At 41.3% G+C, this 20,221-nt stretch overlaps 1 protein-coding gene across 6 annotated transcripts in view; it reads left to right on the top strand.

Annotated features, from left to right (window-relative positions):
• NEK11 (NIMA related kinase 11) overlaps positions 1 to 20,221 on the top strand; it is a 382,694-nt gene that overhangs the window by 194,772 nt on the left and 167,701 nt on the right. For 5 of the 6 annotated variants that reach the window (XM_049870713.1, XM_049870719.1, XM_049870716.1 and 2 more), the window contains one exon: positions 18,098 to 18,255. In XM_049870713.1, coding sequence (XP_049726670.1) covers positions 18,098 to 18,255 — 158 coding nt within the window. Of the gene's footprint in view, positions 1 to 1,937; positions 2,031 to 18,097; positions 18,256 to 20,221 lie in introns of those variants that run through there. The other variant, XM_049870717.1, reaches the window with a different exon arrangement.

Raw genomic sequence — 20,221 nt, 5'->3', positions numbered from 1 at the left:
GAAGCTGAAGCCCAGGGCTGATGGGCTTCTACTCAGAGTCCAGAAAGTATGGCTAACACCCAGAGTCTGCAGGACAGGTCCATTGCCTAAGTGGTCTCAGAGAACAGAGGATTATTTTGAAGCCTTGGAAGCTAGTGAGAATATGTTCTGCTGTCTTGCTTGGTACCTGTTATCCCTTCTTTCCCTCCAGTTTCTCCCACTTATGATGGAAATGACTACCTTGTGCCTGTCCCACCATAGTACTTAAAAGTAGATAACTTGTATTCTAGATCTCACAGATGAAGAATAATTTTTGGAATTTGAACTTGGAGTTGATTTAAGACTTTTGGGATGATATGATGGAGTTAATATGTATTACATGTGACATGAACATGAATTTTGAGGGACCAAAGGGCAGAATTTATAGATTGAATTGTGTCCCCCCAAAATATTATCAACTTGGCTAGGCCATGATTCCCAGTATTGTATGGTTGTCTACCATTTTATGATATCATATGATTATCCTACGTGTTGTAAATCCTAACCTCTGTGATGTTAATGAGGCAAAATTAGAAGCAATTACGTTAATGAGGCAGGACACAGTCTCTAGGATTCAGTTATTTCTTGAGTCAGTCTCTTCTGAGATATGAAAGAATCGAGCAGAGAGGAGAGGGACCTCATACCACCAAGAAAGAAGTGCTGGGAGCAGAGCATGTCCTTTGGACCTGTGGCCCCTGCGCTAAGAAGCTCCTAGACCAGGGCAAGATTGATGACAAGGACCTTCCCCCAGGCTGACAGTTTCCCTGGAACTGGCACCCTGAATTCGGACTTCTAACCTCCCAAACAGTGAGAAAATAAACTTCTGTTTGTTAAAGCTCTCCACTTGTGGTATTTCTGTTATAGCAGCACTAGATAACTAAGACAGTGATCGAGCACTTAACCGTTTGTGCCACCCAGGGACTCCTATCTGTATATTTCTATGTATTTGTATCTATATCTGTATCTTTAGCTGTATCTATATAGAGGACCCTTTAGAACATCGCTGTCCAGTAGGGCTTGTTCAATAATGCAAGTGTCTTCTAATCTTGTCACAGATGGCTATTCAGCACTTGAAATGTGGCTAATGTGATGGAAGAACTGAATTTATAATTTTAATTAATTTAAATTTAAATGTGGTTAGTGGCTACCATAGTAGACAGTACATTTCTAGAAGGAGCAGTGCTTTAAAGGAGTGAACTTGGAAAACAAGAGCAAGTTTAGGAAAGAATGTAGAACCCAGATTACAAAAGCTAATATTATGATCCAAAGGTTCATCTAAGAATCATCTAGAAAGCTTCAGAAAAATAAACCTGCATGGAACCAGCCCAGGACCACCCATTCAGAATCCCCCAGGTGGAAGCCTTTTGGTATATACCTGTTACGGATTGCATTGTGTTCCTAGAAAAGTTATGTTGAAGTTCTAACCCCTATACCTGTAAATATGTCCTGTTTGGAAATAGGGCATTTCTTTGTTATGTTAATGAGTACATACCAGAGTAGAGTGGGTCCTCAACCTAATAACCTCTTCTAAGTGGTGTCTTATAAAAAGAGCAGAATAGACATAGACACACACAGGGGAAGACAGAGTCCACATAAAGATATCTGTTCAACCTAAGGAATGCCAGGAAATGCCAAGGGATGCCTGAGGCTACTGACAAGGAAGGTCCCTCCCGTAGAGCTGATGCCCTGATTTGGACTTGTAGCCTCCAAAACTGTGAGACAATAATTTCTGTTCGGTAAACCCACCCACTTGTGGCATTTGTATTGTGGAAGCCTTAGTTGACAAAGTTAAATACCTTTAACTGAGAACTCTTAAACTCATTGGTGGGAGTAGGCCAGTCTGGGAAAGTGGGTTTCAGCCAGATGATAGAAGTCCATGACTGTGTAGCTGAAGACTTTGTATTCAATTTTATTGACAGCATGGGAGTTGTTGTGGGGGAAGAGTGACCTGGAGAGTGCTTTAGGCAAGATTTGTGGCAGCTTGTGAAAGATGCAATGGAGGAAGAAGACTGGAGGATATTGTAAGAGCTGAGAGGTAAAAATACCTGGAGTGTTCATTTCTCTCCCAGAGTATGAGTGTGTTTATTTCATTGGGGCGCTGTCCATATTCTTCCCTGGGCTGAACGTTGGCTCAAAACATTTCTTGGCAAATATGCAAGCCTCAAGCCCCTGTAAATGTTATGGTGATTGAAAATTACCGTTTTCTTTTCGTGGGCCCAGATGGGGCTCTGGGTAATGACATAGATGCAGCAGCCATTTGGAATATGGAGTAATAGCCTCTCCCGGGACCTCTAGCCAGGGCCCATAATATCCATAAAAAGGGATGACTCACCACAGGAAGGAAGGAGCACAGGTCCCAGAATGTGCTCTTCCCACTCTATGACTTTGGAGCTCCAATGAACAATCTTAACGGTTGCCGCTGGGAACCAGGCCACCACGAGAACTGTGTTCTAGACACAGCTGATGACTCACTGCATAACCCTGATAGACCATTTCACAGTTCACAGGGGAGGGAGAGATGACTTTTAAAAATTGAAAAGGAAAAAATGAAATCCAATGTATGTTGAATTGAAGTTTAGAAATTGACAAAATGCTTTTTCAAAAACAGCAAAATTTCAAAGATTCACTCCTTCTGGTAGTGCAAGGGAAGATATGTCGGAGGGTAAGAAACTGAGGTTGTTTATTAGCTCTCGGGAGAATGGAAGGCTGAGGTTTTAAAAATGATTTTTCTCTGATTGGTGGTATTCAGCTGTTCCCCTGATGGACAGGTTACCTTGGCCTGAGGAGTCTTTTCTCCAGCTCTGCTTTTGGCCCTTTATATGCAAATGCTTCTCCTGTATACCAATATGATTTAGCCTAGATGTCAGCTTGGACCCCTCTGCTGATGGGAGATCTGGAAAGCTTGGCTTTAACAGACAATTTCTCAGCCCATGGTTGTCTAGAGCTTTCTTCAGAATTGCTGTAGACAAGCTACTTCAGGCTTCCCTCTGCCTCTGCCTCATGTGCACAGACCAGCAGCCTCCATTTGGCACTTACCAGTTCAGATACTAAGCTCAGCATTTTCACCTATGCCAAGTGTTTGAAGAGTTTACTATCTCACAGAGCATGTGACCTTCCAACATCTCACGGGCTTTAACCCCTGTTCTCCTTCCTGGCCCTTTTCTGGAGAAAGGCCAAAGCCCTCCTTTTGTTTCTGGCGGAAGTTCATCTCACAATCTCACATATCCTTGTCAGGGTATTTTTCTAAATACAGTTTCTTATGAAGAATTTTCTCACCAACTGTTAAGAAAGCTAATATTTCCTACCTCTGAAAGTAATGATAACTGCCATTTATTGAGCACCTACTGTGTGCTGGACACTATGCTAGAGTGTTTTAAGAAGACTCTGAGCAGGAACTTTTGGCTAGACTGACAAAGAAAGAAAGAAAAGGTGAAAATAACCAAAGAGATGTAAGAGGGGACATCACAACTGACCTGATAGAAATAAATTGAGTATTATGACAGAATATGATAAACAACTATACTGCAACAAACTGGGTAACCTAGATGAAATGGACATATTCTTAGAATCACACAACTTACCAAAACTGACTCAAGAGGAAATAGAAAGTCTCAACAGACCTATAACAAGTGAAGAGATCAAATCAGTGATCAAACAATCCCCCCCCCCCCCCAAAAAATAACCCTGGATCAGATAGCTTCACTGGAGAATTCTACCAAACATTTAGAGAAGAATTGATGCCAATACTGTTTAAACTCTCGAAAAGATAGAAAAGGAAGGAATACTCCCTAATTCATTCTATGAAGCAAATATAACCCTGATACCAAAACCAGTCAAAGACACCACAAGAAAAAACTACAGGTCAGTATCTCTTATGAACATAAATACAAAAATTGTCAACAAAATACTAGTGAACAGAATCCAGCAGCATATTAAAAAGTCATACACCATGACCAACTGGGATTTATTCCAGGAATGCAGGGATGGTTCAACATTAGAAAATCAATCTTCTTAATACGCCACATCAAAAGAACAAAGGAAAAGAATCACATGATCATCTCTATGGATGCAGAAGAGGCATTTAATAAAATCCAACACCCTTTCTTGATGAAAACTCTAAAGAAGATTGGAATAGAAGGAAAATTCCTCAGTATGATTCGGGGCATATGTGAAAAGCCAGCGGCCAACATTATATTTAAGAAAGACTGAGAACTTTCCCCTTGAAATGAGGAAAAGACAAAGGTGCCCACTCTCACCGCTTCTATTCGATATTGTATTAGAAGTCCTAGCCAGAGTAATAAGACAACAAAAAGAAATAAAAGGTATCCATATTGGAAAAGAAGAAGTAAAATTATCTGTATTCATAGTTGATATGATCCTATATATAGAAAATCCCCATGAGTCCATAAGAAAACTTCTAGAGCTAATAAAGGAATTAATCCAAGTTACAGGGTACAAGGTAAACAAACAAAAATCAGTTGGGTTTCTATACACCAACAATGAGAAATCCAAAAGGGAAATTAGGAAAACAATTCCATTTATAATAGCGTCTAAGAGAATAAAATATCTAGAAATAAATCAAACCAGGGACATGAAGGACTTATATAATAAAAACTATAAAACACTGTTGAAAGAGATGAAAGAAGACTCAAATAAAAAGAAAGATGTTCTATGCTCATGGATTGAAAGACTTAATATTGGTAAGATATTAATACAACCCAAATGATCTGTAGGTTCAACGCAATCCCAGTAAAAATTCCAACAGCCTTCTTTACATAAATAGAAAAACTAAGCCTCAGCCTTTATATGGAATGGGAAGAGGCCCTGAATAGCTAAGGCAATGTTGAAAAAGAAAAGCAAAGTAGGAGGACTCACACTTCCTGATTTTAAAACATACTTTACAGCTACGGTAATCAAAATAGCCTGGTACTGGTACAACAATAGATACATAGACCAATGGAATAGAACTGAAAGTCCAGAAATCAATCCACACATCTATGGTCAACTGATTTTTGACAAGGGTGCTAAGTCTATTCTATGGAGAAAGAAGAGCCTCTTCAATAAATGGTGCTGGGAAAGTTGAATTTCCACATGTAGAAAAATGAAACGGGATCCATTCCTCACACCATATACAAAAACAAATCCGAAGTGGATTAAGGACCTGAATGGGCAGACTGAAACTATAAAATTCTTAGAAGAAAAAGCAGGAGCAGCGCTGCCAGGCCTAGCTTTCAACAATGGATTATCTAATTTAATAACAAAAGCACAAACCACAAAAGACAAAATAAATGGGACCTCATAAAAACTAAAAACTTTTTCATCAAAAGACTTTACCAAAAAAGTCTTTTTGGTCCTGACTGGGAGAATATCTTTGAAACTATATGTCCAACAAGAATCTGATAACCAAAATAGATATAAAACTTCGGCAGCAACAGAAAGACAAATAACCCAATCATAAAATGGGCAAAGGACTCGAATAGACATTTCACCAAAGAGGACATTCAAATGGCCACCAAACTCATGAAAAGATGCTCAGTGTTATTAGCCGTCAGAGAGATGCAAATCAAAACCACAATGAAATACCATTTCATTCCCACTAGAATGGTTAAGAGACCCTCTTGGCATAATGGTTAAGTGTTCGCTTGCTAACCAAAAGGTCAGTTGTTCCAATCTACCAGGCGCTCCTTGGAAACCCTGTGGGGCAGTTCTACTCTGCTTATAGGGTCACTATTAGTCAGAATCGACTTGGCAGTAACAGGCTAGAATGTCTGAGATTAAACAAACAAACAGAAAATAACAAATGTTGGCGAGGATGTGGGGAAATTGGAACCCTTACCCATTGCTGGTGGGAGTGCAAATGTACAGCTGTTGTGGAAAATAGTGTGGTGATTCCTTAAAAAAACAAAAATAGAACTACCATATGACCCAGTAATTCCACTCCTGGGTATATACCCAAAAGACTTGAAAGCAGAGACTTGCACACCAATGTTCATTGCAGCAGTATTCAAATAGCCCAAAGGTGGAGACAACCTAAATGCCAAGACGAATGGATAGACAAAATGTGGTACATATATACAATGGAATACTACTCAGCCAATGGGAGAAATGAAGTCTAGATACATGCTACAGTATGGATGGAGCTGGAGGACATTATGCTGAGTAAACTAAGTCAATCACAGAAGGACAAATATTGTCCTTCTCATGTACATAAAAAGACAAAACTATAGAGACCAAAGTTTATTAGTGGTTACCAGGGGCTGGAGGGAGGGGAGAAGGGGGTTAACTGTGATGAAAATATCACATTAATTAAGGGTAGGATTGCACAGCCAATTATTGTAATTGCTGTCAGTGAGTTGTACACCTGTAAAAACTTGAACTGGCAAAAATTGTGTGATAAATATATTTACAACAATGACAGCCAAAAAAAAAAAAAAAAAGCTGCTGAGGCTGCAATGTACAATCAAAAACCTCATGGGATTTGGTTTCTTGGTTTGGAGGTTTAGGGTCATGGGTTCATGGGACATTCCAGTTAATTGGCCCAATAACATGTTTAGTGTTTCTCTTCTACCTCCTAGTTTGTTGTGTAGTGCCTGGGGTCTTAAGAGATTGCAAGCAGCCATCCAAGGCTCAACAGGTAGTCTCTATTTGCCTGGAACAACAGAGAACGAAGTAGAGTTAAGAATAAGAGGAGGATTTGGAATGTGTGGCTAATTTCCTCCATGAACAACTCCCCCCTTTGCCATGAAACTAGAATCGCTGGATGGTGCTTGGCTACCATTACTGAACAGTTTGATAAAAGATTTCATAGAAGAATCCTGATCAAAAGGGGGAAAATATAGAACAGAATTTCAAAATCTCATGGACTCCAGATTTTGTGGAGTCATGAAGGTTGGATGAATCCCTGAAACTGTTACCCTGAGATAATTTTTAAACCTTGAACCAAAATATCCCCTGAAGTCTTCTTAAAACCAAACAATAGTTTAGCTTAACTAGTAAAAAAAAAAAAAGCCTTGAGCATTATGCTTTTTTAAGAACTGTCTATATGAGATCAAACTGACAACAGCAACAGATTAGATAGGAACCTTAGGGGGCAGTGAATTTGTTAATTGGGAAGGAATAACTCAGAAAAGGAGGATGAGGATGGCTACACAGCTCCAAGAATGTAACCAACGCCACTAAATAGTACATGTAAAAACTTTTGAACTGGTGTATCTTTTGGTGTGTATATTCTCAACAACAGCAACAAAAAATAAATAACATTTTTAAAAAAGACTCTGAGCAGGGCCAGTAGGACTAGATCTCATGAGATAAAAAATTTAGCAGTCCGAGATATAATTGATATCCGACTACTGACTCACTTTGGCAATGTCATAGGTGTGGGCTCTATTGTTTTCTAGAAGTTCTAAAGATTAATTTGTAATATAAAAGAGCGTGACCTTACTGCCATCTGGCTATGTTCCTTTAAGGGATGTTTATATTACTGCATAGCATCATTTATCTTTTCTAATATGTTGTAGCTATGTGTTAAAGTATTATTGTTGGTTGGGTTTTTTAGCCTGAGATGGGTATTTGGATATTGAGGGAAAGCTCTCGGGGTGGGGTGGGGTGGGATGTGTGTCTGGACACGGCAGGGGAAGGACCTAATCAAGGAGGTGGTCTCAGCTGGAGACTAGCCCCAGCCTGATCCCACAGTGAGCTCTGGAGCATAAATTTTAACTAGAGGTTGTCCCACCTTGAGTCAAAGGGGCTGGTCTTTTACACCTCCTGTCAGTCATTGGCCAGAACTGCCCCTGGGGTAGAGATGAGGCTGAACTCTTTGACAAGAAACCTTCTTTGGGCAGATGGCAATTCTCTGGAGAAAAGAGCAGCTGTGAGTTTCTAGCAGCCAGTACTCACAGCAGCTGGAGGTTGAGTCCACCATATGTATCTTGGAATGTGTCTAGTAAAGGGGGTTTGGGTGGGGCGTGAACACCAGCCTACTGCTGAAAAAACTGACCCCAAGAAGTGACGTAGCCTGCCCAAGGTCACATAGCTGGGTTTGAACCTGACCTGCCCCACAGCTTGTCCTCTTAATCACTACTCTGTACCATACCTCCTTCTGGGAGACAGTCTTTCCCAGAGGCAGTAGCTACCACCAGTTAACTTGACTTCAGTTTCTGTTTTTTTCTTATTTGTCCCCACCTTACACAAGGTGGAGCTCTTTGGGGAAATGGAATTAACTCAGCATAGAAATTAATGTGTGTCTGTCTTTTTCCCTATTGTTTTGAGGATGTTGTAGATTATTATGTATGAGAAAATGATGTTTAATGTTTTTTAATTAAAAAATGAAGTTGGCAATCTCTTTCAGATCCACAAAGGCTATTCTGAAGAAATTGTGAGACCTACCTTTCCAGCACAATAATAACTATTAAACTATTATCATGTAAGCACTGTAACTTCCAATTTCTAATGGGAGAAAATGGTCTTTGCAGAGGCCACATGAAGATACAGTATAACAATAAATAGGTTTGTTGTTATTATAGCCTTTGTTCAGTATTCTCTGGCTCAGTGAAGTAAAGCCATTGCCCCCTTCAGAAAACTGGGGACGGAAGGAAAAGTAGAGAAGGATCTCTCTGGGCAGCTGCCTGCCGCTGAGGTTCCTCCCTGCCCCCAGCCTGCCTCACCCCAAAATCCAAATCCATGGCCATCGAGTCAATTCTGACTCATAGTGACCCTGTAGGACAGAGTGGAACTGCCCATAGGTTTTCTGAGGAGCGGCTTATGGATTCAAACTGCTGACTTTTTGGTTAGAAGCCATAGCTCTTAACCACTGTGACACCAGGGCTTTAAATAGCACCCTCTCTTTATAAAAGTGATTCTTTCTCCCAAGCTGTGGATTATGGTGAGAGCCGTTTTTAAAAGTATCTTTTGGATATTTTTGCGCTTTCTGGGAGAAGAAGCAGAAGGGTGCAGGCAAGTCTGTTAGATTTCCCAAATCACAAGTCGTTTGATCGCCAAGCTCAGCAAACATCAATCAATTCTGACACCATTATTAGATGTGTATAGCAAGGCAGGGTGGTGTCCTAGCTGGAGCAGAGTCTGGGGCACCTGGAGAAGCCACGGTCTGTCAGCGTATGGCATCACACTCCTGGTAACCTTGGCTGAGTCCTCCAAGTTGGCAGGCCTGTAGGATGTGGCTAGAAACTTTAGTAGGAAGACTTGTTTTTTGATTGTTCAAAGTTATGACTACATCTGGTATGTAAGTTCAAATTACGTGAGAAAGAGGTCTCTTAGGGGAAAAAAATCTATGTCTCTTCTATCTCCTTCTCCCCCGTGCAAAAAGGCTAGCAAATTCTTGCATGAGGTACTATGTGGTAGTTTGAAAGTCCCCATTTCTTAGGAATTAATGCATTTATTTATGTAGCAAGAAGTTCTGAGTGTCTCATCTGTGCCACGCCTTGAAGCTACCACGGTGAGCAGGACAGACAAGATTCCTGCCCTCCTAGAGGTTAACACTGAGCAGCCATTAAGTGCTGGTCTTGGGGGTAAATTAGTGGGTCTCAAACTAAGTGTGGAGCAGGATCACCTGGAAGGCTTGTTAAACCGTGGATTGTTGGACCCCAGCCCAGTTTCTGATTCTGTAGGTCTGGGGGTGACCTGAGAATCTGCATTTCTAACAAGTTCCCAGGTGATGGCTGCTGCTGCTGCTGCTGTTCTGGGGACCATGCTTTGAGAACCTCTCTGCTAAACTGGTTACGTGCATTTGCTCCTGGTGAGGGTCATCTAGGATGTGAGGGTCATCTAGGATGTGGTGGCCATGCAGGCTGACATAACTCCTTCTAAACAACAAAGTTCCTTTAAAAAAAAACAACTTGGTTTTTGCCTTTTAGGCCAAGTTCCAGTCTCATGATAACTGGCTCTTTTTTTTTTTTTTTCCGTTTTCTTTAACTCTCGAATATATTTCCTGATCATTTTCGATCTTTAAAGAGCTGGTGCGATAATATATGAAATAACATAGAGTTTCATTTAACAATTTCACCGGTATGTCATTTCCTCCTTGAAGGTCCTATAAGATAGAGCAGTAGTTCTCAAAGTGTGTTGCCAGACCAAGCAGTATGAGCAGCACTTGGGATCTTCTTAGAGATGCAGAACCTCAGGTCCTGCTGTGGTGAATCAGAAACTCTGAGCGTGGAGCCTAAGCATCTCACGAGCCCACCACGGGATTCTGATGCACTATCAAGTTTGAGCGCGCCTGAGATAGAGGGAAGTGAGAATTGGGCTGGATCTGAGTGAGGGCCCCTGGCACTCAATATTCCCAAGTCCCTTCAGACAATCTACCAGGTATGACTGAGTTTCACCTTTCCGATCTCATAAGTCAAAAGTCATGGGGAAAATAAGTTTATTTGTGAAGTTGTTTTAGTTTTTTTTTTAGTAGCAAAGATGAAAATTCCCACTAAGTAGCACCACCACTAAGGTAGCACCACCACTAAGGTAGCACCACCACTAAGGTAGCACTGTTGTTGTGTGCTGTCACACTAATCTTTAGAAAAAAAATAGGACCCTTGTGTTCACCAGGAGAGCTGTGTGACTTTTGGTGGGTTATGAGTGTGCCTGAGTCTCACTTCTCAGCAAAATGGGCATAACAATGTCCTCCTGGTCTATCTTAAAGAGTTGTTGCACTGATAAAATGAAATAATGGGTGTGAATGTGCTTTTAAAACTGTAAAGTGCTGTGCAGGTATAAGGACCATGACTTCGGGCTGCTCACCCTCAGCTTTGTTCTTACCCATCAATAAGATGGGATTAGCCCGTTATAACTCCTCAGAGATTATGTGCATAATTGAGACATCTAATGGCACAACAATTTGAGATTTTCTAGAGTTATTTCTTTTGTCATTTTTTGTGTTTAACATCCAAAGATTGGAAGATGCTGAGATATTATAGAATATTATACCATAGTGATTCTATTTGAACTTGTGACATTCAAGAGCTGTGGTTCTCAAAGTGTAGCCCCTGGACCAGCAGCGTCAGCATCACCTGAGAACTTGTTAGAGATACAAATTATCAGGCTCCACCCAGACCTACTAAATCAGCAACTCTGCATTTTAACCAGCCCTCCACGTGACCTGGTGCTTAAATCTTAGAAGGTCAAGGGCCGGACAAAAAACCACCCTTTTCCTGGAACAGGTGATTGCATCTCTTTTTCTCCAGCGTGGATTTGCAGCATCCGTGTCCAAGCCCAGGCAGCCATTATTGGATTCTGTCGTCAACACACTTTGTCACTGTCTGCCCAGCACAGAGAGCTGAAATGCCATTCCAGTGCATCTGTTACGACACTGACTTCAGGGTTTGAGGAAATTAAAGCTATTTATCACCGACCATTTTTCCCTCAGCGACAGGGGAAATGAGCCTGAGCCTCACATGGCTTCAATTTGGACCCATGTATGAAAAGCACATGCTTGACATATCCAGCTTGAGCACACTTAAATTTCTTTTGGCTTTTCCCTTGGAAAATGAGCCTTGTGAATAGCACCAAGCTTGTGTTGCTTGTGTAAGAAATGCTGGTGATGGATCCAGCCCAGTTTGTTTTGAGACTTAAGCATATGTGGCAGGATGGCACTTTCCCCCTTATCATTTCTTCCTTTCTCCCCTTCCTTGGAGGAGATCCTTGATAAAAGAGGGAAAGAAACTAAGATAATTTGTACAGTGAGGCATGTCATGGGAGGAGAGGTTTCATGTTTTAGCAAGAGAAGGGTTTGTATGTGTTGTAGCGCTACTACTCGTCTATTGCCTGTTTTTATAATAAAGTTTTATTGGAACATGATCACACTTATTTGTTTATATTCTGTCTATGACTCCTTTCAAGCTGCAAAGGCAGGGTTGGGTAGTTGTGACTGAGACTGTATGAAACCACAAGGCCTAAAATTTTTGCTATGGCCTTTACAAAGTTTGACATCCCCTATTGTAGTGGTTCCCTCTAAGTGGCCTAGAGGGAGCCCAGGTGGAACCAATGGATAGGAAGGACGATGAGGGGAGGACAGAGTAGCTAAATGCACAAGAGCCCCTGCGGAGTCCAAAAGGAGGGAAATCAGAGAAGTGATTCCTTATTGCCTATCTGTGTTGGGTTCTGTATGGATCGAGAAGTTGATTCTATTTGAAATGTAAAGTATACATTTGTAATTTATAATATTTATATTTCTTCCTGGTGATGGGCATTACATGTAAAACTATGGAGCGTTTGCCTTACTACTTTCAATAGTAACTAACATTTACTGGATACGTACCATGTGTGCAGCACTTGGTATCCATTACACTGTGTAGTGTTCACAACATCCTATGAAATCGGTACTATCATCTCCATTTTACAGATGGCAAAACTGAAGTGCAGAAAGTTGGGATAATGCCCAAGGCCACGGAGCTGGTGTTGTTAGGTGCCGTTGAGTAGGTTCTGACTCATAGCAACCCTGTGTACAACAGAACAAAACCCTGCTCGATCCTGCACCATCCTCACAATCATTGTTATGCTTGAGCCCATTGTTGCAGCCACTGTGTCAGTCCATCTTGTTGAAGGTCTTCCTATTTTTCACTGACCCTCAACTCTTCCAAGCATGACGTCGTTCTCCAGCAACTGATCCCTCCTGATAAGATGTCTAAAGTATGTGAGGTGACGTCTCTCCATCCTTGATTCTACGGAGCATTCTCTCTGTATTTCTTCCAAGATAGACTTATTCTTTCTTTTGGCAGTCCGTGGTATATTCAGTATTCTTCTCCAATAGCATAATTCAAAGGCGTCAGTTCTTTGGTCTTCCTTACTCACTGCCCAACTTTCGCATGCATATGAGGCAATTGAAAAAGCTATGGCTTGGGTCAGGTGCACCTTAGTCTTTAAAGTGGCATCATTGCTTTTTAACGCTTTAAAGAGATCTCTTGCAGCAGATTTGCCCAGTGCAATGTGTAGTTTGATTTCTTGACTGCTGCTTCCATGGGTGTAGGTTGTGGATCCAGGTAAAATGAAATCCTTGACAACTTTATTATGATGTTGCTTATTGGTCCAGTTGTAAGGATTTTTGTTTTCCTTATGTTGAGGTGTAATCCATAGTGAAGACTGTGGTCTTTGATCTTCATCAGTAAGTACTTCAAGTCCTCTTCACTTTCAGCAAGGGAGGTTGTGTCATCTGTATAACACAGGGCATCAATCCTGATGCCCTGTTTTTCTTCCTATAGTCCAGCTTCTAGGATTATTTACTCAGCATACAGATTGAATAAGTGTGGTGAAAGGATACAACCCTAACACACACCTTTCCTGACTTTAAACCAGGTAGTATCCCCTTGTTCTGTTTGAACGACTGTGTCTTGGTCTAAGTACAGGTTCTTCTTGAGCACAGTGAAGTGTTCTGCAATTCCTGTTCTTTGCAGTGTTATCCGTAATTTGTTCTGATCCACACAGTTCAACTTTGCATAGTTAATAAAACACAGATACACATTTTTTTTGTATTCTCTGTTTTCAGCCAGGATCCATCTGATACCAGCAATGATATCCCTCATTCCATGTCCTCTTCAGAATCCGGCTTGAATTTCTGGCAGTTCCCTGTTGATGTACTACTGCAACTGCTTTGGAACGAGCTTCAGCAAAATTTTACTCATGTGTGATATTAATGATATTGTTCAATAATTTCTGTATTCTGTTGGATCACCTTTCTTGGGAAGAGGCATAAATATGGATCTCTTCCAGTCACTTGGCCAATAGCTCTCTTCCACATTTCTTGGCATAGATGAGTACTTCAGCGCTATATCCATTTGTCAAAACATCTCAGTTGGTATTCTGTCAATTCCTGGAGCCTTGTTTTTCACCAATGTCTTCAGTGTAGCTTGGGCTTCTTCCTTCAGTACCATCGCTTCTTGATCATATGCTACCTCCTGAAATAATTGAATGTCGACCAATTCTTTTTGGTACAGTGACTCTGTGTATTCCTTCTATCTTCTTTTGATGCTTCCTGCTTTTTTAATATTTCCCCTGTAGAATCCTTCAGTATTGCAACTTGAGGCTTGAATTTTTTCTTCAGTTCTTGCAGCTTGAGAAATGTTGAGTGTGATTGTCCCTTTTGGTTTTCTATCTCCAGGTCTTTGCACATTTCGTTGTAATACTTTACTTTGCCTTCTGCAGCCACCCTTTGAATCTTCTGTTCAGCTCTTTCATTTCTTCTGTTCACTTTAGTTATTTGATGTTCAAGAGCAAGTTTCAGAGTCTCTTCTGACGTCCATTTTGGTCTTTTCTTTCTTCCCTGTTTTTTTAATGACCTCTTTCTTTCTTTATGTATGATACTCTTGATGTCATTCCACAACTCGTCTGGTCTTTGATCATTAGTATTCAATGCACCATATCTGTTCTTGAGATAATCTCTAAATTCAGGTGGAATATACTCAAGGTCGTATTTTGGCTTTCGTGGACTTGTTCTAATTCTCTTCAGGTTCCATTTGAACTTGCATATGAGTAATTGAAGGTCTGTTCCACAGTTGGCCACTGGCCTTGTTCTGACTGATGATATTGAGCTTTTCCTTTCTCTTCCTACAGATGTAGTCGATTTGATTCCTGTGTATTCCATCAGGTGAGGTCCATGTGTATAGTTGCCCTCTATGTTGGTGAGAAAAGGTATTTGCAATGAAGAAGTGGTTGATCTTGCAAAATTCTATCATGCCATCTCCATCATGGTTTCTATCACCAAGGCCATATTTTCCAAGTACTGATCCTTCTTTGTTTCCAACTTTCGAATTCCAGTCACCAGTAATTATCAATGCATCCTGATTGCATGTTCAATCAATTTTAGACTGCAGAAGTTGGTGAAAATCTTCTGGTGTTAGAGCCATGATTTAAATGCAGGTCTTTTTGTTACCAAAGCCAGCATTATAAACCAGTGTTTTTCAAACTCTGGGCTGTGAAATCAATTGCAAGTTACAACTAGCTTTTTAGTTTTTTTAATTAAGTAGAATGGAAAATTCCAGAGTGCATCACATGTAATGTGGATAAGCTTTGATATATGAAAATTTTATTTTAGTTATAAAGACATTTATTCACACGCACATGCACACACACACGTTTCTGTGCACTTGGTCAAAATGTAAACCACATTTCTTACTACCATAGCCAAGTTTGAAAGCAAGTATTCTTTCCTTGGGTTGGGAGGGGAAACCCTGGTGGTGTAGTGGTTAAGTACTACAGCTGCTAACCAAAGGGCCAGCAGTTCAAATCCGCCAGGTGCTCCTTGGAAACTCTACGGGGCAGTTCTACTCTGTCCTACAGGGTCACTATGAGTTGTAATCGACTCGATGGCAATGGGTTTGGGTTTGGTTTTGGTTTTGGTTGGGTGGGGAGGGGAGGATAGGATAGAAAGAGGACTAGACAGAGGAAGAACAAGAGCTAGAGGTGATGAGTGAGTGAATGAATGAATAAATGTCAAAAAGAGACTTAGGGAGAGGAGAGGAAGTGGGTAGGGAAGACTCAGGGAGGGGTGGGAAGTGGGTGGAGGATACTCAGGAGGAGGTGGGGAAGACTCAGGGAGAGGGGAAAGTAAGTGGGGGAGACTCAGGGAGAGGGGGAGGAAGTGGGTGGGTAAACTCAGGGAGAGGGGGAGGAAATGGGTGGGGGAGCCTTATGGAGGCGGAAGAGAGGGAGGGAGATTCAGGGAGCGGGGAAGAGAGGGAAAGAGACTGGGGGGGTAGCGGGTACAGAAGATGTAGGGATGGGGGAAGAAAGAAAAGGGGAAAGGAGACGTAGCGCAGGGGTTCTGTCCACCATTGCACTCAGCAAGCACTTGCCCCTACTTGAGGCATACTGGAGCCCTGAACTGTTGTCTTCTTAGTGGATTTTAGTTTTCATGTACTTTCTCCTTCTGTAGCCCATTTGTCATTCTGAATGTGAGCCTAATAAAGGTATGCATTTTTCACAGAAACATGGCCTCTGTATACAAATTTCATCTGGTGCTCAGCTGACCAATGTGGATTAGAGATACCGAGAGAAAGTATGAGATTTCCCAATACACCCCTTCCTAAGCAATTGACAAAAGCAATTATTAATATATGTAGTTTCTGTCTTTTGAGCTGACTAGTTTGGATTCCACTGTACTGCCTGTTGTGTTTTAGTGGGAAACCATAAATTAACAGATTTTAAAGCCTCCTATTGTTAGGGAAAGAAAGGAGCCCTGGTGGCACATTGGTTAAAGCACTCAGCTCCTAACCAAAAGGTCAGGAGTTTGAACTGCTTCGTGGGAGAAAAATGTGGCAGTCTGCTTCTATAAAGATTTATAGGCTTGAAAACCCTATGGGGCAGTTCTCCTCTGCCCTATAGTGTGGCTATGAGTTGGGATCAACTCAGTGGCAATGGGTTTGGTTTTTCGGTATTGTTAGGGAATTTTATATCCATTAAACATTTTACTTTTCAAAAGATTCTGGAGTCAGCTAATGAAAGGCCTATGATTAAAAAAAAAAAATGATTACAGACGTGAAAATTGGGTGAACGTTTGTATAAAGCTTACCTATTTACAGACTGCTTTCCTAAGAATTGGGTTATCGAATCCCCATGGCTACCCTGCTTGATTGCCCTTATGCCACTGTTACTGGAGAAATTGGAGCTCTGTAAGTTTAAGTCTCTTGCCCAGGTTCTCCTCTAGGAGGTGGTAGAGCTAGGTTTTTTTTTTTTTTTCTAAGTCTCTTGCCCAGGTTCTCCTCTAGGAGGTGGTAGAGCTAGATTCAAACCTTGATTCTCTGACCCCAAATTCCGTATTTTTTTCCTCTAGACAGAAAATAGGAGCCCTGGTTGTGCAGTGCTTAGGAGCTGCGCTGCTAACAAGAAGGTTGGCAGTTGGAACCTACAATAAAGATGTGGCAGTCTGCTTCTGTAAAGATTTACAACCTTGGAAACCGTATGGGGCAGTTCTACTCCGACCTATAGGGTTGCTATGAGTCTGAATAGACCCGGTGGCCACAGTTTTGGTTTGGGCTTTTGACAGAAAACAGCAAAAGGGGATGAAAAAACAGTGCTGTGTGTTACAATTTAGGATAATTTTGTTTACAAGTCAGAGTATGGTACAAAGGCTAAAATGCCAACTATTTCACCATGGCCAGGTATCATTATGTAATTTCCTCCTCCCCCTGCCAAGGATATTTTTCTATTTCTAGGTCCCCATTAGCAAATTGGATTTGGTATCACTATTTTTTTTGATTCATTTTTTTAGCCTGTCTTGTATAAAGATTGTTATAAGCACTAACTGTGTTTTTAGTTACTGATAATGTTGCACCAAGTAACTTGGGTAGCCACTTCTTGGCGTCAGCGTAAGTGGGTGTCCTTTTTTAAAAATAAATGCTGTGTGTAAATGGGGGTGGAACCCACCAGAGCAAACTCCATCTCAAAAGCCTTCATAGCCTGTGAGAAAAGAATTGTAAGGTTTTGCCTATTTACCAAAATGTCATTGTTATAAATCCTATCTATATTGTTTGGTCTCACTACTAACATTTTCTTTAAAAAAAATTTCCAGGAAGAATGCTGGCCTAGCTCCCACTGCCTCTGCTAAAACTTCAATGTGAGTTGTGGAACAGGGTCCTGTAGCCAGGGCTCCTTGCCCTGCTTTTGCGCCTAAACCAAACCAAAACCAAACCTGTTGCCATCCAGTCAATTCCGACTCATAGTGACCCTACAGGACAGAGTAGAACCACCCCATAGGGTCTCCAAGGAGTGGCTGGGGGATTCAAACTGCCGACCTTTTGGTTAGCAGCTGAGCTTCTAAAAACTGCCACCAGGGCTCCCTTTTGTGCCTGAGTCCTCTCATTTGTAATAAGGATTCATGCCTCCAAATAGGAAGACTTTAAAGCAGATAGACTTTTCTTGTTTCCTTGTGTCATTTGCCCACCTTCAAAAGGTGGAGTCTCGTTGCTGAATGTTAATTACATTCAACCAGGTACTTTCAGGAAGCTAAGATTCAGCTCTACACTGCACAAAAGCTTCATCAGTACAAACAAAATGTACATCTCTGGGAAAACACAGGGGAACCCAACCTCATTATAATTTTAATAACTGTTGGGACCTGATTGTTGTTTATTCTTTATTTCAGAGATCCCAGAAGACCCACTTGTAGCTGAAGAGTATTATGCCGATACATTTGATTCCTGTTCTGAAGAGAGTGAAGAGGAAGAAGAAGAAATAGTGTTCTCAGGGCCAGAGGAGGAGGTCAAGGACAAGGAGCCCCAGCCTGCTTACAGAACAAACCAGGTACATGCAGCTCCCTACCAGAAGTAGTGGACCCCTAAGACAGTCAAGGGAGTTTTACAGTATGGAGTTGGGGGTAGAGGATTACAGTTTGTTATAATGGCTCCAAAGAGCCCTGGTAGTGCAGTGGTTAAAGTGCTTGACTGGTAACCAAAAGGTTGATGATTCAAACCCACCAGCTGCTCTGTGGGAGGAAGATGTGACAGTTCACTTCACTAAAGATTTACAGTCTTGGTAACCCTATGGGGAAGTTCTGCTTTGTCCTGTAGGGTCACTATGGGTCAGCATTGACTCGATGGCAGTCGGTTGGGTTCGGTTTTTTATAATGGCTCCACAGGGCTTTCCATGGGATAATTCTTGTTTTACAAAGTTCAGGGGCAGGTGGGGCATCATGGAATTCTGAGAATCTGGTCCAGACATGTTGATGAAGGGGGGAGGACAAGACCATTGCTGCCTAGCCTGTGGCTAGAGGAGACAATAGTTGCTGGAAGTGGGGGAGAAGTGCACTGAAGAGTGTCCCATATATAGCTACTGAGGCTCTTTAGCCGGGATAAAGAGATTTTTTTTTTAACTTTTCTGACTGGTAATTAGATTTGGGAGTTATGGCTCAGTGAACAAATATGTAAAGACTGGCTTAGTCCCAGAGATCCTGGGCTTAGGTGATGGTCTTTCTAGCCACTTCCAGCCTCTGAGAACCCATCTTTATATCTTGGCCATAAGCCAAGGAATAGCCCTGACATATGCTTTCTCTGTTCAATGTCTGTGGGAGAGGAAAAAAGCAAGAGGTAAGTGAAGAGAACGCAGATGATTTGAGATAATTTATGATCATATACTTCATTTTCTTCTTGGCCCTTAACCTGATAACCTTTTCAACCCGAAACTTCATAAGGTAGAGAAGCTTTTTGTAAACTGGGAACCATTAAGTCATGAAAATAAAAGTTAAGCAAGGATACCTGAGTCAGTGGAAACTTAATGGGGGCGTGATTTTTGGAAAGGAGAGCAGTTGCATACAATCCAGTCAACCATTGTTAATGAAGACTAAGCAGTGCATCATAATATTCAATAAATACAACAAATAACAAATGTCCTTATGTTGTATATAAGAGGAGAAAGAGGCAGCGAGAAGGGAACCAGTACGGTATGGGTATGGGGCTAAAAAGAGAAAGGGGTGAGAGAGAGAGAGAAGGAGAAAAGATTGGCGGGGGGGAGATGAGAAAGGGAGGAGAGAGAAAGGTAGCCTGATAGACAAGTACATGAAGAGAGAAATAAATGTTGAGAGAAATACAGTGAGAAGAGGTAGGGGAGGGGAAAGAAGACACATGGCAGGCAGCTGGCTCAGTGATCTCATGAACTGGAGGTCAGATGATGAGGAGCCAAATGAAGGATGCAGAGCAAAAGCCAGTGAGCTTTGCCAGAAAGTCTGTATATATTGGATGCAGACCACACCCCCAAGGAAACTCCTTTCCAACTGATTGGCTGCTCATGGCAAATCTCATCATGGAGCTGATTACATTATATTAGATCTCATCATGGAGGTAATTACATCATTATATAACAGTCAAACCAATGAAAATCATGGCCCAGCCAAGTTGACACACAACCTTAACCATCACAAGGATTAAATGAAATAATGTAATAAAGTAATGAGATATTAGCTATTATTATGAAATTATCCAGCCATCTTTCAGTCTTCTTATGATAAACTGCCAAAACTCATTAACGATAAAGTGAGATTTTACAATAGTATAAAAAACATCCCATCCCTTCTTATTATTTCTTAAGACAGATGATAAATATAAGGGCATCAGTTTTGCTCCCAGGTTTGAGCATCTGTCACATATTATGTGACAGCTTGTGATTGATTTTAAGTAATCTACTGGGCAGTAATCTAAGGCCTCTAGCACATATTTTTTTCTCACAAAATTGGGTAGTTATCCTTATTTTCCAGATGGGGAAACTGAGTTTCAGA

Source organism: Elephas maximus, chromosome 27 (assembly GCF_024166365.1).
Source record: "Elephas maximus indicus isolate mEleMax1 chromosome 27, mEleMax1 primary haplotype, whole genome shotgun sequence".
Classification (NCBI taxonomy): Eukaryota; Metazoa; Chordata; class Mammalia; order Proboscidea; family Elephantidae; genus Elephas; species Elephas maximus.
Note: the sequence above shows the minus strand (reverse complement) of the source record. Positions and strands in the feature narration are given on the sequence as shown.